This window comes from Centruroides vittatus, unplaced genomic scaffold (genome assembly GCF_030686945.1).
Source record: "Centruroides vittatus isolate TY-2023 unplaced genomic scaffold, ASM3068694v2 contig_371, whole genome shotgun sequence".
NCBI classification, from domain to species: Eukaryota; Metazoa; Arthropoda; class Arachnida; order Scorpiones; family Buthidae; genus Centruroides; species Centruroides vittatus.
The window spans coordinates 416,625-435,631 of NW_027122194.1; the positions used below are offsets into that span (position 1 = coordinate 416,625).

Here is a 19,007-nt window from a genome sequence, read left to right on the forward strand (position 1 = left end):
ATTTAAATATCACTCTGAGAGATTAACAGATCATCACAAATATATATTTTAAGCAAATACCACCTCTATTCCTGTGGTTTCCAATAACTTATATATGATCAAGCTTTTAGCTTAGAGCCTTTATAACCATAATTAGAAGGGCTTTCTCCCATTGCACAAGTATACTAGATAGACAAAAAGAACTGGTGTATATAGTGAATATATCCTCACATCATGGATACCCCCCTTAAAATGATATGGTAGTTAACTAAGTTTTGTTCACAAGGCAAGGGGGCAACCTCTATCCACAATACACACACAGAATTATCAAATACAATAAGACACTTAACAGCATTAGGCTGGCTGTACAAGGAGATCATGAGAAGCATGGAGGCATGAATCACCTACAGCAGAAACCCCAATATGTTCAAACTATTGTTAATAATTAACATTATTACATAACTATTACATAACAATAAAGACAAAATTAACAGATTATGTGCACTAGGCATACCCTACATTCCAAATTAGAGACACTAGATTGAAAAAGGATTTAGAATATGTACAGACTGCAAATCACTTGTTATATACCAGACTAAAAGAATGTTCATATATGGTAGAACATAATATACTAGCCATGGCCTTAGCCATTTTTGCCTTAGAACCTTGGATCAAGGTCAATATTGAAGCACTGAACTGTCGATACCACTCACATCACATATAAAGGACTTGTAAATACTTGAAATCTTTAAATCAGCAAATAAAGGCAATTGCATTAACTAGAAACAGTGGAGTCTATCTCATTGTGTGAAAGACATTTTACAACTCCTTGTAAAGCTCTCCAACTTAATATTCCCTTCTCATTAAAATATGATCTTTGGCTCGTAATATTTATTTTTATTATTTAATGTTTGTATATCTATATATTTGTCTTGATCATTTACATTTATATCTATTTATTCCATCTTTGACATATTGTCTAAATGGAACTTCATTTAAAAGTAATTTAAATTGCAAGTTTTCCCATTCAGAATTTATATTTGAATTTGATACTTTCTCTAGCACATTGTGCATAGAATGTTATTTAAACATAAAATTTTTAATACATAAATTGAAAATGGTTTAAAAAATTTTAAACATAAAAATTTTTAAACCATTTTCAAACATGTTAATGATAATCTTCTAATTTAGAACTGTAACCTGAAGATGGCCTATCAATTAGTGTAGCTGTTGGCCATAATGTTGTCTATTATTTTTATTAGTTGTTAAGTTAGTTGTAATATTTATTTATTTTCTTTTGTTCTCTGCTCGTTGTTTCTTTGTTTATCACCTTCCAGGAACTTCTTCATTGTGCAGGTGGTGGTGATCTAGTTACAGGACAATAGAAAGGGGGAGCCTGGATGGCTAAAAGAGAGATATGAACTCATTCTTTGGTTTGAGTGTTAGAGAGAAAAGATGTTTGGAGAACAAGGGAGACGATAGGCCTAAGTTAGAATCCGAGAGGATCCTGGAATACTTATATAGAAGGACATTTGGAAAACATATTTTGAGAACTTGAAAGAAATCAGCAATCTTCAGTTTATACCATTTGGATGAATAATCACTGAGGTCATTGGAGATTTTGGGTACCCATATCTCTCTATCACCATATGAGCCGCTCAGTGCACACATCGATTAACTCCATAAAACGAAAAGTATGAGAAACGCGATGATGTAATGTATATTGTTTTTTAAAATTCCTCTGATAATAGGAATTCAAATATATAATGTAGAATGCATAATTGCAGATATAGCTTTCATCTAACGGTATATAAAATTAATAAGAAAGAATAGCCAACAAACAATCGTCAGTAATGTTACAGTTTTTATGTGACTGGTGGAGTTAATCGATTTGGCAACTGAAAAAAGTAATAAAGTTAAATTTAGTCTTTACATTTTTAAGTTTTTTATTACAGAAAAAGTTAGTTATTATACATTTTTATCACAGCTTTTCCATAAAAATGAATGTTGGCAGTTCGGTTATAATATAATTTTTGTAATTAATTCATAGCAGCTTTATGTTAGCGGCATTATTCTTTGGGATGATTCAGCAATATTATAAATAATGTCTTCTTCATCAGCTGTATGCGAGGATTCGTCATTTCGATTTGTTGACAAGTTCTTATAGTAATCGTGTTTAACAGGAGGAATGAATTTTAGCAGGTCCATCATGTCTCTCCATTTTTCCTTTGTCACAGTTCTACCTTTAGGATATAATAAAGGCTGGTCTATATTTTTCAAACTTTGCGGTCTACCCACTAAAGATTTTCTGATATTAATGGCTTGAAATTCTGTATCTTCATTATAGTCACATTTGAATTGTATGAGATAGGGTTTGGACCTTTCTAACTTTATCCAGCGTATTTTAAGCCAATTTACTGGAAGCCCTGTGACGGTTACTTTTCTGTTAATGATAGACTGTTCTAAAGGTTTTGTTGACAAAAAATCTTGGTGAGTCATTTGGATTAGATGAAATGGCGCTTTCTTTTTACATGTTTTGATTATATGGTACCAATCATCTGGTGAAAAAATGTTTTGATTTTTTTTTCGCACATGACTCAATAATGGCAAAATCTGAGTCATTGGGCAAATAGCTGTGTCCACTTACCAAAAATTTCATGTCAATTGATTCAGCTTTGATTTCCGTGCTTTGAACAAGTTTCAATAAACTTAAGACGGTTTTAATATTTCTGTTTTGCCCGGTACACGAATCCGAATATGTTATTATTTTTTCGAAGTTTGCAGCGTAAGTCTTTATGTACTTTATTAGACAAGATGAAATTTCTTGAGACCCACGAGATCCTTCAGTTTCTGGCCAAACAAACATGTGGCTTATATTTTTATTGAATTCATGACATCCAAAATTATAAACATATAAATTTCGCTTATAATAAGCTACGGATGTGGTCAACTTGGGAAAGGCTAAAGCTTTTTCCAAGTCAAAAGAAAATACGAACAATTTTTCCGATGTTGCCATTCGATCGGCAGCCATTTGACTGCGAGCCCGTTCAGCCTCTTCTAAGTGAGTTTCCTTTTCAATTTTCGCCATCTTAATTCCCTCATCGTCTGAAGATTGAATTTTTATTTGAAAAGCATCACAAGTTTGACACGTATCCTTTGATGGTTGTTTAAAATGTAAATTAAATTTTGTAGAGAACACATTATAGTAATATTTTTCTTTCACTGGTGCTACGTTTTCCTTTTCACATTCTGTGACGTATAGTTCATACATCTTCTTAATATTTAAGTCAGGATTTAAATATTGTCGTCTTGGATTATGAGCTCTGGTGTAGTGACTACTGTAGGCTGGAAATGACTTTATATGCTTTATAACATTTGTATCATCTATTTTATTGCTTGCAGCGCGGCCTTTGCGCTTATCAATCAAAGATGTAACTTGTTCTTTAGAACAACAATCGTATATCCGCCCGTCACTCACCTGATAAGTGTCTCTAAAATATTTTTTACAAACGGGAATATCAAGTCTCTCTTTTCGAAAGTAATATGTAAACGAATGTGATCTTCGTTCTTTAGTTTCATTCGTAGGGCGCCTTCTTTTTATTTCGTTAACTTTGATACAACCTCTTAAGAAAATATTTTGGTCAAGTTGACTATGTAAACTATAAAATTCTTTCATGGCAGCCTCTCTCTCATCCGAAAGAATTTTTTGATTGCAATTTTGACGGCATCTGCATTGTATATCGACAAATGTTTTTGCAGGTATTAATTTTCCTCCCCTATTCCTGTATGCCAAACCCTTTATCCTGTTATGCTTTTGTAAATTTCGTATTCATTTAACAGGATTACGACTTCTTTTCCTCCTAATCAATGTGTTTGTTGTGTTTGTACTGTTGCAATCCGATGAATCCGAGGAAAACGATAAACGTCTTCTTGGACCAGACTTTCTGTTGATAAATCGTATTGAAGAATCATCACTGCTTTCCTCACTCACATTATTAGTCTCACTCATCTTGATTATAACGGTATAATACAGTCAAACCTGTTTTTATGCGGTCAATAGGGACCGCATAAAAGAAGTCTCACATAGAAAATAACTCAAAACCGTACGAAATAGAATTTATTGACAACAGATGTCAGCACTTGACTGCATCGTCTGGTCTATCGTCTGTTTTACATATTTTTGTCCAGGTGGTGTTTTGTTGACTTTAAAAGTAAATTATTTCATTTTTCGCATATTCATGCAATAATGTTACTATAATAAGTTCATTTATGCTATAATAAGTTTATTTAGCTATAATAAGTCAACGTGAGACATGACGAATCGCACGAGACTAGTCGCCAACTATACCGCACAAATAAAAAATCGCACAAAAAAAGAGCGCATAAAAACAGGTTTGACTGTATTTATTTCTTTAAAAACAATCTGGGAGTAATGTTGAAAAGACTAAGAAGTACACAGTAACATTCAGCGTGCGAGATCACTGCTATACTAACTACCGTTTGCATTGTGCTTCTTTTTATCTGTTTACCGATGCGATTTTGTTACGAATATTATTGAGAGGGAGAGAGCATCTTCGGCTGTTTAAAAACAAATAAGCGTCGATGCACGGCCAGAACAGATACAGCGTTACTGAAACGATTTACATTAGAGTATGGAGTTAATCGAAATGGCTTCTGAAATAAATTACTTATTATTCAATGGCCAAAAAAATTTGCCATTTAACGGTGCTAATCTTTATTATTCAGGAAAGTTATTATAAATATAAAAAGTTATGACTATACCAAGGGCTTTGACACTTAAATTTAAGATTTTTCAAAAAGTGGAGTTAATCGATGTGTGCACTGAGCGGCTCATATATCCATCTGCTCTACTGTCTATCCTTTTTTCCTCTCTTTTTTTTATTTGTAAGTAGTTTTAAGTATTTGTATCACGTGAAATATTTTGTTTGATCATTTGTTGCAAGATTCTAATTAACAGTTCCGCCTGAGGATTTTGCGGAAATTATATGTAACAAGGAAACTAAGGAGTGGTATTGGAATCTTAAAGAATCCTGTTAAAAATAAACACAGGTGAAATAAAAGCAACATTTGTGTACATTGTATTCTTATCCTTTTGCTAGGTAACTTTCACCACGTGCATTTACCACACTAGGTCAAAAATGTTAGTTAATTAAATAAAATAAATTGATTTTAAAAGGTTTTAAGTATATGATCACAATTTAAAATTAACAATTCATATATATTTAATTACAGTGCTGTGCCTTATTTGGGATATTTGCCTCAAGATATGATTGGTTATTCTGTCTTTGATTTCTATCATGTGGATGATATGCCACAACTTAAAGATATTTATGAGTTAGGTAATATTAGAATTATTTAATAAATATTTAATAAAATATTTTGGTAAATATTCATAATTATTAATTTTTTGTATTTTTTTTCAATAGTTGTTAAAGAGCAAGGATGTTCTTTTCGAAGTAAACCATATCGTTTTCGTGTATTTAATGGATGCTATATTACTATTGAAACTGAGTGGTCATGCTTTATTAATCCGTGGTCTTACAAATTGGAGTTTGTAGTTGGCCAGCATCGAGTGTTAAAGTAATCAATAAATAATAATAATAATTTATTATAGATATTAATTTGAATTATAATTATAATATAAAATTAACAATATGATAATGGGTGTACAGAAATTTAAGAGCCACTTATTAAAGAGCTGATAAAATCGATGTAATAAGTTAATTCAGCCTGAAACAAGGTCACATGCAAGGCACAATATGTCAGAACTACTGTTTCTCATTTCTCTGACTTTTGCTTGTCCCGGGATTCCGGGATAAAAGTGAACTGTTTCCCAGGATTCCGGGAAATCCCGGGATAGAATTAATTATTTTTAAGATATACAAAATATCTGGAAATCAAATGATATAATTATTTTTTAAAGTAATTTAATATGTTCTGCAACCTCCAAAATCATATTAATAACACTGTGTAAGATATATATTAAAAATTACCTTTGAATTAGGTGGAATTTTCACAAATAAAAAGATTTATTAAAGTTTGCTGGAAACTGCATATGACAAAAAAATGCTTTGAATTGAGTTGAAAATTTAAAAAAAAAAATGAACTTAGATCAAACTTCTAATTTAAAAAGTAATTTTCATTTTTAAATAAAACATAAAACAAAATATTATTGTAAATTTTTATAAGATTTTAAAAAGCAAAGATGGTCAATACTCCAATCACTCAATTTGGTTCTTATTTAACCAATGAAAAGCCTGCTACCAAGAATGCCTTTTCTGATTCAATTCATGTGAGTGGAATCGTGTTAAATTGGCCAGCATCGAGTGTTAAAGTAGCATTTAAGAGAAGACAGATGTTGTGTTTTTTCACCTGTAGCCCGGAAGATTTATAGTTCATTTTCAAGATTGTAGTACTTCTTTTGCTCTCTAGTATTCTTGATTTGTCTACCTCAGCTACTTTAATAGAAACATCAAGCTTATAGCCCGATAATTCGGCAGTTCGTTTGTCTTTAATAATCAGGTTTATGAAGAAAAACTTCATACTTGCAGACTTCATACTCATTTGTATCTTTGCCCTTTTGCACAACCTGGCATTTCACAATTATTGAAGCTACTGGGGCACGGTTAAAAATTAAGACAGCATAAGCACAATTATTCCAGATATTACAGGTTCTGACAATTAAAGAATTTTGAGCGTCCTGCCACAAATAAGCTACATATTGATTATTGACTATTTGTGACATGCCATAACAAGCAAAAATTTAAAAAACTAATAAGTAGGTTTAAAATGAATAAATACAAAAGTATTCTGACAGTTTATGAGTTAATTATACTTTCTATCTGCAAAATTTCCTCAACCTTACCACTTCTTCTTCTTTAATGCTGTTGAATGGCGTTTGCGACTTCATATTGATATAGTTCTCTGTCTTGTGTAGAATTTGTGCTGTTGTCATGTGAAGCCAGGTGTTGATGTTGTCTAGCCAGGCCATTTTCGGTCTACCTGGACATTTCTTGCCTTCAATCTTGCCCTCCAGGATGAGTGGCAGTAGATGGTATTTTTGGTGGTTTCTAGTGATGTGGCTTAGGTATTTGCATTTCCTGCTGATGATGGTTCTGATCAGGTCCCGGTCCGTGTGCATGTTCTGCAGGACCTGTGCATTGGTTATTTTGGCTGTCCACGGGATTTTCAGCATTCTTTGGTAGAGCCACATTTTGAAGGCCTGTAGCTTTTTTGTAGTGGCTGATGTTAGAGTCCATGTTTCTACAGCATAGAACAGGATTGGCCAGATGTAGCATTTCAATATGCGTAATTTGAGCATGATGTTCAAGCTTCTGTCGGTAAGGAGTGTAACTTTAACACAAAATAAGAACTTTTAAGAAATTTGCAGGATTTCCTGGATGAGAAAAATTTCCTGAGTTAAAAAAACAACCAGAATCCCATTTGAGAAACCCTAGTCAGAACCTGTAACGAGTACCATATTGGTTATTCAGTCAGGCAAGCAAAAGTGAGGAAGAAAGGTGATCAGTATCTTACTCAAATGATATGACTTTACTAAGAAAACATTGAAGGAAAAGATAGATAGAACTTGTGATCATTTTGCAACTGAAAATATTTGAAGAACTACGACAGTAATCAGATATTGGCAACATGATAAAAATGCAGGAAATACTAATAAGCATAAGCATAATATTTACAATAAATATGGTGTGGTCTGTACACCATATTTATTGTAAATATTGATTTAAGTTAGTTTTAGTTTCTTTATTCTTTGTTTCCTCTTCCTTCTAGAACTTTCCTTTATAACCATTTTCCCTTGGGGTGGGATTACCAATTCTGGGAACCACTAAGAACAAAGGATGAACGAGGCCAGAGAAAGAGAAGAAAGGACATTTTTTGCCCAGAACTTGAGGTGGACAGACGTGAGACGTGGTGCTCCAGGTCGTGTTTAGCAACAACTGGAAGTGCAAGAGAGTTAGATGAAAGGATCGGGTTTTATCGTGGTTACAATAAACTTAATTGCCACACTGTTTTATCATAACCACGATAAAACAGTATGGCAATTAAGTGCAAGAAAAACTTTAATGAACATGACAACGAGAGACCTTCCAAAAGAGTTCAATATGGTATCTCACCCAGAGATTGTAGAGTTCGACAAGAAAAAAACCTTGAGTATTCCAATTCTATATTCTATTTCTGAGATTCTCTATTCCCTACTATCTTTCTATCCCTAGTTTTAAGTTAGTGCCTAAGTTTTAGTTATAGTTTTCGATTTACCTTTATATTATCGTGAATAGTATATGTTCTGTTTGTGCCTTATTATTGTATTTTATTTTATAATACTGTGGATACTATAATCTAAAATAACAACCTGTACATTTTTGCAAAATAAATTACTTTGTGGACCATACCATTGCATAGTCATTGCAACATGTTTCCTTTGTCAATTGACACCATTTCACGTGAATCTAACAGTAGAAAAAAGCAAATGATTTGAGTAAAAGGTTGAAACAAAAGCATTTTCTCTGTTCAGTATGAATAATGATTACCTTATACTTTCATGCAAATGCTTTGGTAAACAAATAAAAGGTTCTAGATGTGCAAGTTATGACATCTTTATCTTGTTTCTATTGTATTAGCTGCATTCAGTTCATATTAATCATACATATGTTGGCCTTTGTTAATTATTGTAGATATCCACCAACACTAGTGAACATGCATCTGGCATCAGAAGTAGCTTGTATGTTTAATGTGGTTTTCAATTTCAATTAATGTACTCATAACCATGAAGTCTAGGTTTTCTATTCTTTATGTGAGTGCAGTCAATCACACCAATTGCAATTGGAAAGTGGTATTTATTTTGACATAGCTGTTTTGCTTCCATGACAGATTGATCTGTTGTAGGAAATTTTATCCAATAATCAGCCTGAGCTATTATTTTCTCCACAACATTGCTCACAGTTTGTGACACTGTTGATTGCTCTACACCAAGTTCTTCTATGCCTTTTTGGAATCCAGGATCAGCTAAATATCTTAAACATGTTTTCACTTTTGTAAATAAGTTAGCAGACCACCGCATGATTCAGTTGTTACTTCTAAAAAATTGTGCCAACTATTCAAGTTATTTATAAATAATACAATAGATATTTTATTATATTCTTTATGTAACACTTTACAAAGGACAACAATTAATTTATGACAGACATATACTATGTTTAAAATAATTTAGAATAATACCTTATGGCAATCAAAACTTACTACTTTTTCAAACAAGTTTTTAGAAAATAATTTATTTAAGTATACTGCTATATAAGGTTTTTTAAATTTGCTACATATACAGTCCATTACAAAAGTACAGGAACACCATAAATTTTGTACTTTTTCAAAATTTATTTGAAATTATTACTGGAAAAATTATTAATTATTTTTTATCATTATTTTAATTATTTTATCAGGTTTTTTATATTTCATAAAACAGCATAATTTTTTTTCAGAAATATTCATTTTTTGATGTGTTACTAAAGTATAGGTACACCATTTAAAAGTCTCTTAAAAATTAATTTATCATAATAATATTAAAATTATCACAACTAGGGTGAGATGTCATCATTTTGTGCGATGTCATTGCCAAGTGTGGACTTTGGTTATGGTGGACTCTTGTATCACAGTCAGAGAACTTGCAAACGAGACAGGAGCACATCAGTGGACAGCAAACTGCCTGAACGCAGTTCGCTGTCCATTGATGTGCGGCCACCTTTGAAGCGGTTGTACCATTCCTTTATTCGTGTGTTGCTCATGGCATGTCCCCAAAAGCCTGTTGAATCTTGTGAATGGTTTCTGCTTGGGTACCACCAAGCTTCTGGCAAAATTTGATGCAATATCACTGCTCATGTTGTTCAGTCATTTTCTGACTTAATGGAATTCAACAAGCGCTCATTACATGTCCTCACTTATAGGCCGACTGCCAGCGACTGATGCTTCCTGCGGGCAGGAAAAAATTCAGGACTGCGTATGGCTGTGCCCTCCACAATTCCACTGAAGGAGGCCTCCCGCGTGTCATTGGTTTACGCGGGAAAAATAAAGGTCTGATACTTTTTGAACACCCCTCGTATCTCCTGCGATTGTTTGGAGAACTTTAAAAAACAATGACAATGTAATATTTAAAAATGAAGTTGAAACACACCTTTAACTGCCAAACACAAATCAATACATTTAAACTGGGCTAAAGACAAGATAGGATGGATGAAAAATGCAATAAACAATGTTTAGTGATGAGAAGAAGTTTAATTTAGATGGCTCTGATGCATTTTCATATTATTGGCATGATTTAAAAGAGAAAGCAGAGGTAAAATAAGCCGGCAAACAAGGGGGTGAGTCTGTAATGATTTGGGGTGGTTTTGGATGGGGAGGTAAAACTGATTTAGTATTTGTACTTCCTCTTTTTGCCATTGGACATTGCCTGTCGTTCTTCCGACTTATCAAGATCCTTTTACTTGTTTACCAAAAGCATTTGCTCAGAAATATAAGGTAATCATTATTCAAACCAAACAGATTGTTCGTTTTTTGTTTTTATGCTCAAAGCATTTGCTTTTACTTCTGTCTTATGCTCATTAGCATTTCCTTTGTTTTTATTCATACAGGCCAATACCTTAAAATCACTGACTTGTGAAGAGGAACAAAGTTTATAATATTTAACTTTCCTTAGATTAACTATTTCAGACATGGTTAAACATTAACAGAAAATAAACCTAGATAAAAGCAACAACAAGATGAAGACAACTGCAAAAAGTGCAGTTGTCTTTATCTGACTATATGCATGTATTTTAAAGGATATGCTTGTAATTCGAAATAAATGCTTACTTTTATTCATACAGAATACTTATCACTAAAGCAAAACCTTCATTTAGAAGCATTTGTTTCATTCTCATAAGTATAAAATTTTGCTTCTATTTTTATTCATATGGCTAAAACGATTTCCTTCAAATTTTACAAGAATAAGGTAATGCTTGTTTTTATTTATATGGCTCATTGATTTGAAGAATGAGATGAAATTTCAAATCTCATGAGATCATGAGATTTGAAAAATGAGGTACTGCAGAATATCAGTAAGTAATGAGCAAACTAATAACTGTGAAGATACCAAACGTAACTAGGGCAGCAGAGCAAACTTCCAAGATAGACTCTGAAATATCTGTTCAAAATAGGCTGCAAAAGTTGGTTTAGCAGTAAATACTCTGTAAAATATTAAAGTGAAAAAACTAGGAATCACTGTACACAAGAAAATAGCTACTTCAAAACATTCCTTGAACAATAAAATCACACAACCGAAAACTTATTAATGTCAGGTTAGAGGGTAAGATTTTGGATGATGAAATCTACTGCCCACATGACCCATAACAAGTTCCAGGACTGAAGTTTTATCATTGCAGTAACCAGTCAGAGGTCAAAATGAAGTTAAGTTTACCTCTAAGAAGAAAGAAATCTCTTCAAAATTTCTGATATGGCAGACATCAATGAATGTGGTCACATTTCTGAACCCTATATTTCAGATTGGAACCTGTGTGGTGACATGTACTTAATTGAGTATGTTAAGAAGCATCTGCTTTCATTCATCTTGGAACATTATAAAATTGAGGAAGTTTTGTTCTAATCTGACCTAGCTTATGTCCATTATGCAAGGCAAGTTGTGAATCATTTTAACACTGTAGAACTGAATTTTGTGGAAAAAGAATATGCTCTAAATATTCTTCAAAATCAATCACAGTAACAGGTTACTGTGATTGATTTTGAAGAACCTGAAATATTGGCGTAGGCTTTGTCGCAGATTGTACCTTTACTGAAGAGAGATCGGCAAGAATTCCAATCTGAAATGAATTTAAATAAAATATCTGAGAATTAATCATTTTCTGAGTAATTCTTGAACTTGGGTTTGAAGGAACATAATATTTTGGTTTATTCATCCAAAAAAAATCCCTTTTAAGTAGTTATGAAAACGAATGAATGATTTAATTAAATTAAGAAACAGATTGTACTTTCTATATGTTATTGCATATCTTATTTCTTTAATCAATCTTTTAGTACATTAATAATTAAAAAAAAAACACTTATTGCCTTACATGAATGACTTTATTTATTTCCAAACAATAACAGCAATTAAGAATTTGAGAAGTATTCATATATTCAAAATTTTTCATTGCAGAGGTCCAGAAAATATTGATGTTTTCAAACAGAGCAGTAAAGAAATTACTATTGCTGAAGAAATACTGAAAGAAAGTGAGAGAATTCAAGAAGAAATTAAAAGTATTTTATCACAGGTAAAATATACTTTTAATTTAATAGGATGAAATAGAAATAATTATTTAAATTTTTAAAATAATTAGTACGGTAGATCTCTGCTTTTGCATTTTAATTAGTTTCTAGCTGAAGAATTATTAAGCAAGACATCAAATTCCCTGTAAGTTCAATGTCAACAAAATATTATGACATTTAGCATACTTATAATAAATATTTTATACCAGTTTTAAAATAAGAAGATTGTAATGTGAACAATTGTAAGCAAAAGTCTAGTGAATATATATCAAAAACTGGCTTTTTTCATATTAATACTTTTTAACCATTTTATATTAACTTTTTGTATGTACAGTAGAGTCTCAATAGTTTGAGGTTCCCTATAGTTTGTGTACTTTGGCTTATGGTAGAGCCTCATACTTAACCAGAAACACATAAAAATTATATATTTTGGTTATTCAAATCAAGTGTGTGATGAGATTCCATAAACTGAAATTGTAAGCACAATGAAAGGTATAAAATTGGCTTTCAATATACAGTCAAACCTGTTTTTATGCGGGGGATAGGGACCGCATAAAAGAAAATGCATTAAAAAAAAATCGCACGAAACTTCACGAGTGGCTATAAAAAATAGTTTTCGCAACACAATTAAAAATATATTTTTTTATGCGGTGAATAGGGACCGCATAAAAAAAGTCTCACGTAGAAAATAACTCGAAACCGTACGAAATAACTAGGAATTGCTTTTTTAACTCCTCGGGCCTTTTTCTGCAACACCTAATGGGGAAAAAATCTTCTAAGAATTTTAATTTTTATATTAATTAATTATTTCCACTTAAATACGAATCTAACATTAAAAAGTTAAAAATAATCGTTAAATAATGATTTTATTTGATAAATATAGCTGCAGGAAGTGTTATTTCATTTAACAAGGCGTGAAATTTCACACCTGCAGTCTAAAGCTGGAGGGGAGCTAACTTACCACATCTGTTCAAATATAACATAATATTTATGGTTTTTATGCTATTAAAATAAGAGGGGACCGAAATAAACATATGAGAAAAAAATTTTACTGAATAAAAAATGAAAAAAACCTGCTGATGTCATAGAAAACAACCAATAGAGTTTTTAAAAATTTTACAGGAGTCAATTATGTTCCAATTTGATTGAAATTTTCATATACCGCACAAAACAAATCGCACAGAAAAAGACCGCACAAAAACAGGTTTGACTGTACTGCATATATGGGGAAAGTGCAATATATTATTGTTGTTATCATCATTACCATTACTAAAGCAATATTTTTATATAATATAATCACGCTGGCTCAAGCGTTTTTAGGTATCCTAAACAGATTTCAATCTTGGTGGCCCATAGAGAAACAAAATAAAAAATATCCTAATATTTTTTACTTATAAATTCAAAAATAATATACACACAAATTAAATCACAAGGAAACAATAAACAAACTGAAACAAACTTTTCTTATTTAAATTTTTAACTTTCTGAGCTTTCTTTTTTAGCAAATTCAGCAACAATATCTTTTAAATCTATACTTTTGCTATTTCATGTTCAATTGAAATTAATGATAATCCAATTAGTCTTTCTTGGACTATTGATGAATGAAGATTTTTTTATTATTTTCATTTTTGAAAAAAGTTTACCACTGGCAACTGAGATTGGAAGCGTTAATAAAGTAAGCAATGGCTGCTCTTCCTTAATCCTTATTGAGAGAATTCTTCACAAATATCTCTCACAACAACTACCATCCTATGGGTACAGTAGACATCATTGAACTATTATGCCTTGTTGAGAAACTACACCTCACACTATTCAATGAAAAATATATCACTCTCTTTGACTTTGAGGCCTGTACCTTGAACCTTGTTTTTTTTTTTTCAATTATAGGACTCTCCCTGTAAATGGTTGAAAACAGAAAAATATCTTCTGTTTTCAAGGAATCGTTTTCTTGAACAGTTATTGTTCCTTCTCTAATTTGTTTTGAATCTTGTTATTCATTTGTTACATATATTGACTTTCTGCACACAAATGTAGTTGTAGACATTCAACAGCAATCTTTATCGTTTTTCTAAATATTTTTTTAGAATTCAAATTTCTATTAGCAATCAACAATTATATCTAATAACCTATGTATGAATTTATCAATAATCTTATTTTGAGTGAGATAAACTTTTGCATATAAATACATAATAATATAGAGAATAAATTTAAATCTTTTTCAGCCAATCAAAACATGTCTATCAAAACATCGTAATGATAAGTGGAAGAAAGAGTTATCTTCTGATATTAATTGCTTAATTAATGATGTGAAAAAGGAAAGAAATGAAGAAAGTATGTATCTAATTTCATAATAAATTTATTAAATGTAAAATCTTGTGTTATTTAATTTGTTTGATTCTCATTTAAAAAGTTGAAATAATAGTATTCGCAATATCTCATACAATACAGTTTTAATTGTAAATAATTAACATTGATGACAATCTTTAACAGAAGATGATCAAGCAGGAAATGAAGGGTGTAGTTGTTCTGTAAGTATTTTATTTGCTTGAAGTTTATTAATTATAAAAACTTTTCTTGATATTTAATGCTTAAAGATGCTCACATTTGTGACAAGATTCTATTTCAAATATATAGTTATATGCTGAACAGTTAGAAATAGCATCGTATTAATATCTTTGAAATTTTTTCACTTAAAGAGCATTATTCTTTAAATGAGAAGTTTAGTTTTTATTATTCTATCTTAAAACAAGGAGTCAAAAAGAATGTCTTGTTTGTTTTCTTATATTAGACAATCATGTATTTATTATTAATTACTCATTGCATGTGATAATTGAATTCTACATTGTAATTCACACTATACTACTCATACTTACATAAAAATTAATATTCATAGATCATTATTCATTACTCAAAAATATTATGATTTATAGAGGATTAGTGTCCATATATATATATGTGTGTCAGTCATAAATAAGAGTATAAATTAGAGAATAAAATGATTTTCTTATTGGAATTTAAAATATAAATTAGGATCAAGGATCTGTATTAATGGGAGAAATATCACCTCATCAAGAATTTAATGATTCTGATCCATTAAGTGAAACACCACCATCATTTCAAGAGATGCGTTTTAAGGAAAACATAGAAAGGTGAGATTAATAATAATAATAATAATAATAGTAATAACTCTCCCATGGTCACCACCTGGTCGTGGTGGGAGAGACCAGTAATTTTACTGATCCATAGGGCAATGCAGGCTGGAGCACAAGCTCCTGGTAGGGACACCCATGCCAGTAAGGTCTATGGGGAGGAATGAAGCTAAGAGTGACCACACCCACATTCTGTGGAGATATTTATTATGGTAATAACTAGATCTAAATGTGATACCGGCTCGGACGTTGCCCGGGTTAACAAGGTCCGCGTTCGTGGGTTAGGCAGAGGCTCACGTTCGAAAAATAGGCCACAGTCTCCCTTGGTTACCGGTGGCGAAAGCAGCACCGGCCCAAGCATGGCTACTGCAATGCCCTCAACAGATGTGAGGAACCAACCCAGCCTTGGTGTTTCTGTGGCAATGCATCCGCAGACCACAAAGGCTGGAAAACCACGCCAACGGATGAAATGGACAGTAGAAATGAACGAGTTTATCATCCGTACTTACTACACAATCACAAAACTCGAAACAAACATGACAGCATACAGACAACAACTACACCATAGATTCACACAACAGTATCCTCATCTCACTGTCACCGAACAAAGGGTTGTTGATCAAAAAAGAACAATTATACACAACAACCTTATTCCACAAACAACACTTGAACTTATCAAACAACAGTTGCTGATCAAATACATCAACAGACAGAAACATCTAACATTAATGAAGATTACGTAACCTGTCAGGATAATCCAGCAACAAGCATTGATAATAACACATACAACAATTACCACTAATGATACTACAGACACTTCCTCGTCAATCACTGATAACATAGACATGGATTTAGTTAATACGCTCTCACATATATTTCAGGAAACACTCACTAAATATACAGGCACAGATCCCACACAACGACCACGAATACCAAAAATCAACACGTCAAAGGAAGTAGGAAAAACACTAAATTATGTAAACACTCACTTAATACCACACTACATTCATTCAATTTCTACACTCGCAGACATTCATACATTAGTTTATGCTGGGGCAGTCACAGTAGTGACACACCATGGACTGAAAGTACAATCACAGACAAATACACAGAAAACACAATTCTATCACAAGCCTGCCTGGCAGAGAAGAATAGAAACACAAATAAATGACATTAGACAGCAATTAGGCAGGCTGACACAATACACTAGAAACAACATAACACCCAAATTAAGGAAACAGCTCAAAAACATTTTCAAGAAAATAAAAACACATACAAAACATGAACATCACAACACACGCATCACAGAATACATTGATACACTAAAACAAAAACTTGCTGCCAAAGCACGTAGACTCAAACGATACAAAACATGTACACTACGAAAACAACAAAATAAATTATTTACAAACAATGAAAAACTCTTTTACAGACAAATTAATAACAAAGCAAACACTGATACACAGCACAGTGGCACACCAACAGAAGAAGAACTCACAACATATTGGTCTTCTCTTTGGTCCAGTGCTGTCACGCATAATGCTGATGCAGGCTGGATCGAGGAGGAGAACAGAAACTTGCACAACATACCAACTATGCCCTGTGCTGAAATAAACATACATGATTTCCAATACACTGTTAACAGAACACACAACTGGAAGACACCTGGTGTAGACAACATTCACAATTTCTGGTACAAAAAGTTTACATCACTGCACCAGGAACTAGCTAAACACCTAACACACATCATCATCAATCCACAAGACATGCCAAATTTTCTTACTCAGGGCATCACCTACATGAAACCTAAAAACAACAATACCACAGACCCCACACAATACAGACCAATTACATGTCTTCCAACACTCTACAAATTATTGACATCCTGTATTGCAAACAAAATATACAAACATGTTGAAGAACACGACATTCTTACAGAACAACAAAAAGGTTGCCGTAGAAACCACAGGGGATGCAAAGAACAGTTACTCATAGATTCAGTCATTCTACGGCAAGCACACAAACAACACAGAAACATACACATGGCATATATAGACTACAGAAAAGCATTCGACAGTGTTCCACACAGTTGGCTGCTACATATTCTACACATGTACAAAATACATCCATCACTCATTGCATTCTTTCAAAACACTATGCAGCACTGGAGAACAACACTACATCTCAGGGTTCATAACACTTCCATACAAACAAACCAAATTTTTATTAGGCGAGGAATTTTTCAAGGAGATTCCTTGAGTCCTCTCTGGTTCTGCTTAGCCCTGAACCCATTATCCAACATGTTAAACAACACGCAATATGGTTACAATATCAGACACGAAAAAACAACACAGTTTACACTGTCACATCTCATGTACATGGATGACATAAAACTTTATGCATCCACACAAAAACAACTTCATCAACTCCTACAAATCACACATTCATACACCAAGGACATACAAATGGAATTTGGCCTAGATAAATGCAAAACACTTCACATAGAAAAAGGAATCCCGAAGAAAGAAGATTTTGCACTTGGAAATGGATACATTATTGAATCCATGGAAGAGGGCGAGTTCTATAAGTATTTAGGATTCCAACAGGCCAAACTAACAGAACATACACAAATAAAGCAAAGATTAATTAAAGAATACCAAAGTAGGTTAAATGCTATTCTCAGAACACAGTTAAATGCAAAACACACAGTTAAAGCAATAAACGCATATGTCATCCCAGTACTCACATATTCTTTTGGAGTTATACATTGGACTCACACAGATCTTGAGCAACTCCAAAGGAAAACAAGAACAACACTTACTAAGCATAAACAACATCATCCTAAATCCGCCACAGAAAGATTAACCCTTCCGCGTAAAGATGGTGGACGTAGCCTGATTGACATAGTTAACCTTCACTACAAACAAATACAGTCACTGCGAGAGTTTTTCTACAAAAAACAAGAAACATCACAATTACATAAAGCAGTAACTCTAGCAGACTCAAATAACACACCATTAAACTTACACTCACATCATATGGACACAACGCAACATATAAAAAGCATAGACACCATTAAGCAATCGTGGGCTCGAAAGGCACTCCATGGCAGGCATCCTTATGATCTGGCCCAGGATTTTGTTGACAAAACTGCGTCAAACAGCTGGTTAGCTCGGGGATGCCTCTTTGGGGAGACGGAAGGATTCATGATCGCCATACAGGATCAGGTCATAAATACTAAAAACTACAGAAAACACATACTCAAAGATACAACACTCACAAATGACACATGCAGAAAATGTCACGTCTTGCCAGAAACTATACAACACATCACTTCTGGTTGCAAGCTCTTGGCACAGACGGATTATCTACACAGACAGCATAATCAAGTAGCAAATATAATACACCAAGAGCTTGCAAAGAAACACAAATTATTAGACATCCACGAGCCATACTACAAATACATTCCACAGACAGTATTGGAAAACAACACGCACAAAATGTACTACGACAGAGCCATAATCACAGATAAAACAATTTACCACAACA

General features: G+C 32.7%; 1 protein-coding gene across 1 annotated transcript in view; it reads left to right on the top strand.

Moving 5' to 3' along the window:
- Positions 1-19,007, top strand: part of per (period) — a 56,257-nt gene that overhangs the window by 21,611 nt on the left and 15,639 nt on the right. The window contains exons 8-13 of the mRNA XM_067270416.1: positions 5,233-5,339; positions 5,427-5,580; positions 12,200-12,314; positions 14,532-14,640; positions 14,800-14,837; positions 15,340-15,458. Of these exons, the coding sequence (XP_067126517.1) occupies positions 5,233-5,339; positions 5,427-5,580; positions 12,200-12,314; positions 14,532-14,640; positions 14,800-14,837; positions 15,340-15,458 (642 nt within the window). The remainder of the gene's footprint in view (positions 1-5,232; positions 5,340-5,426; positions 5,581-12,199; positions 12,315-14,531; positions 14,641-14,799; positions 14,838-15,339; positions 15,459-19,007) is intronic.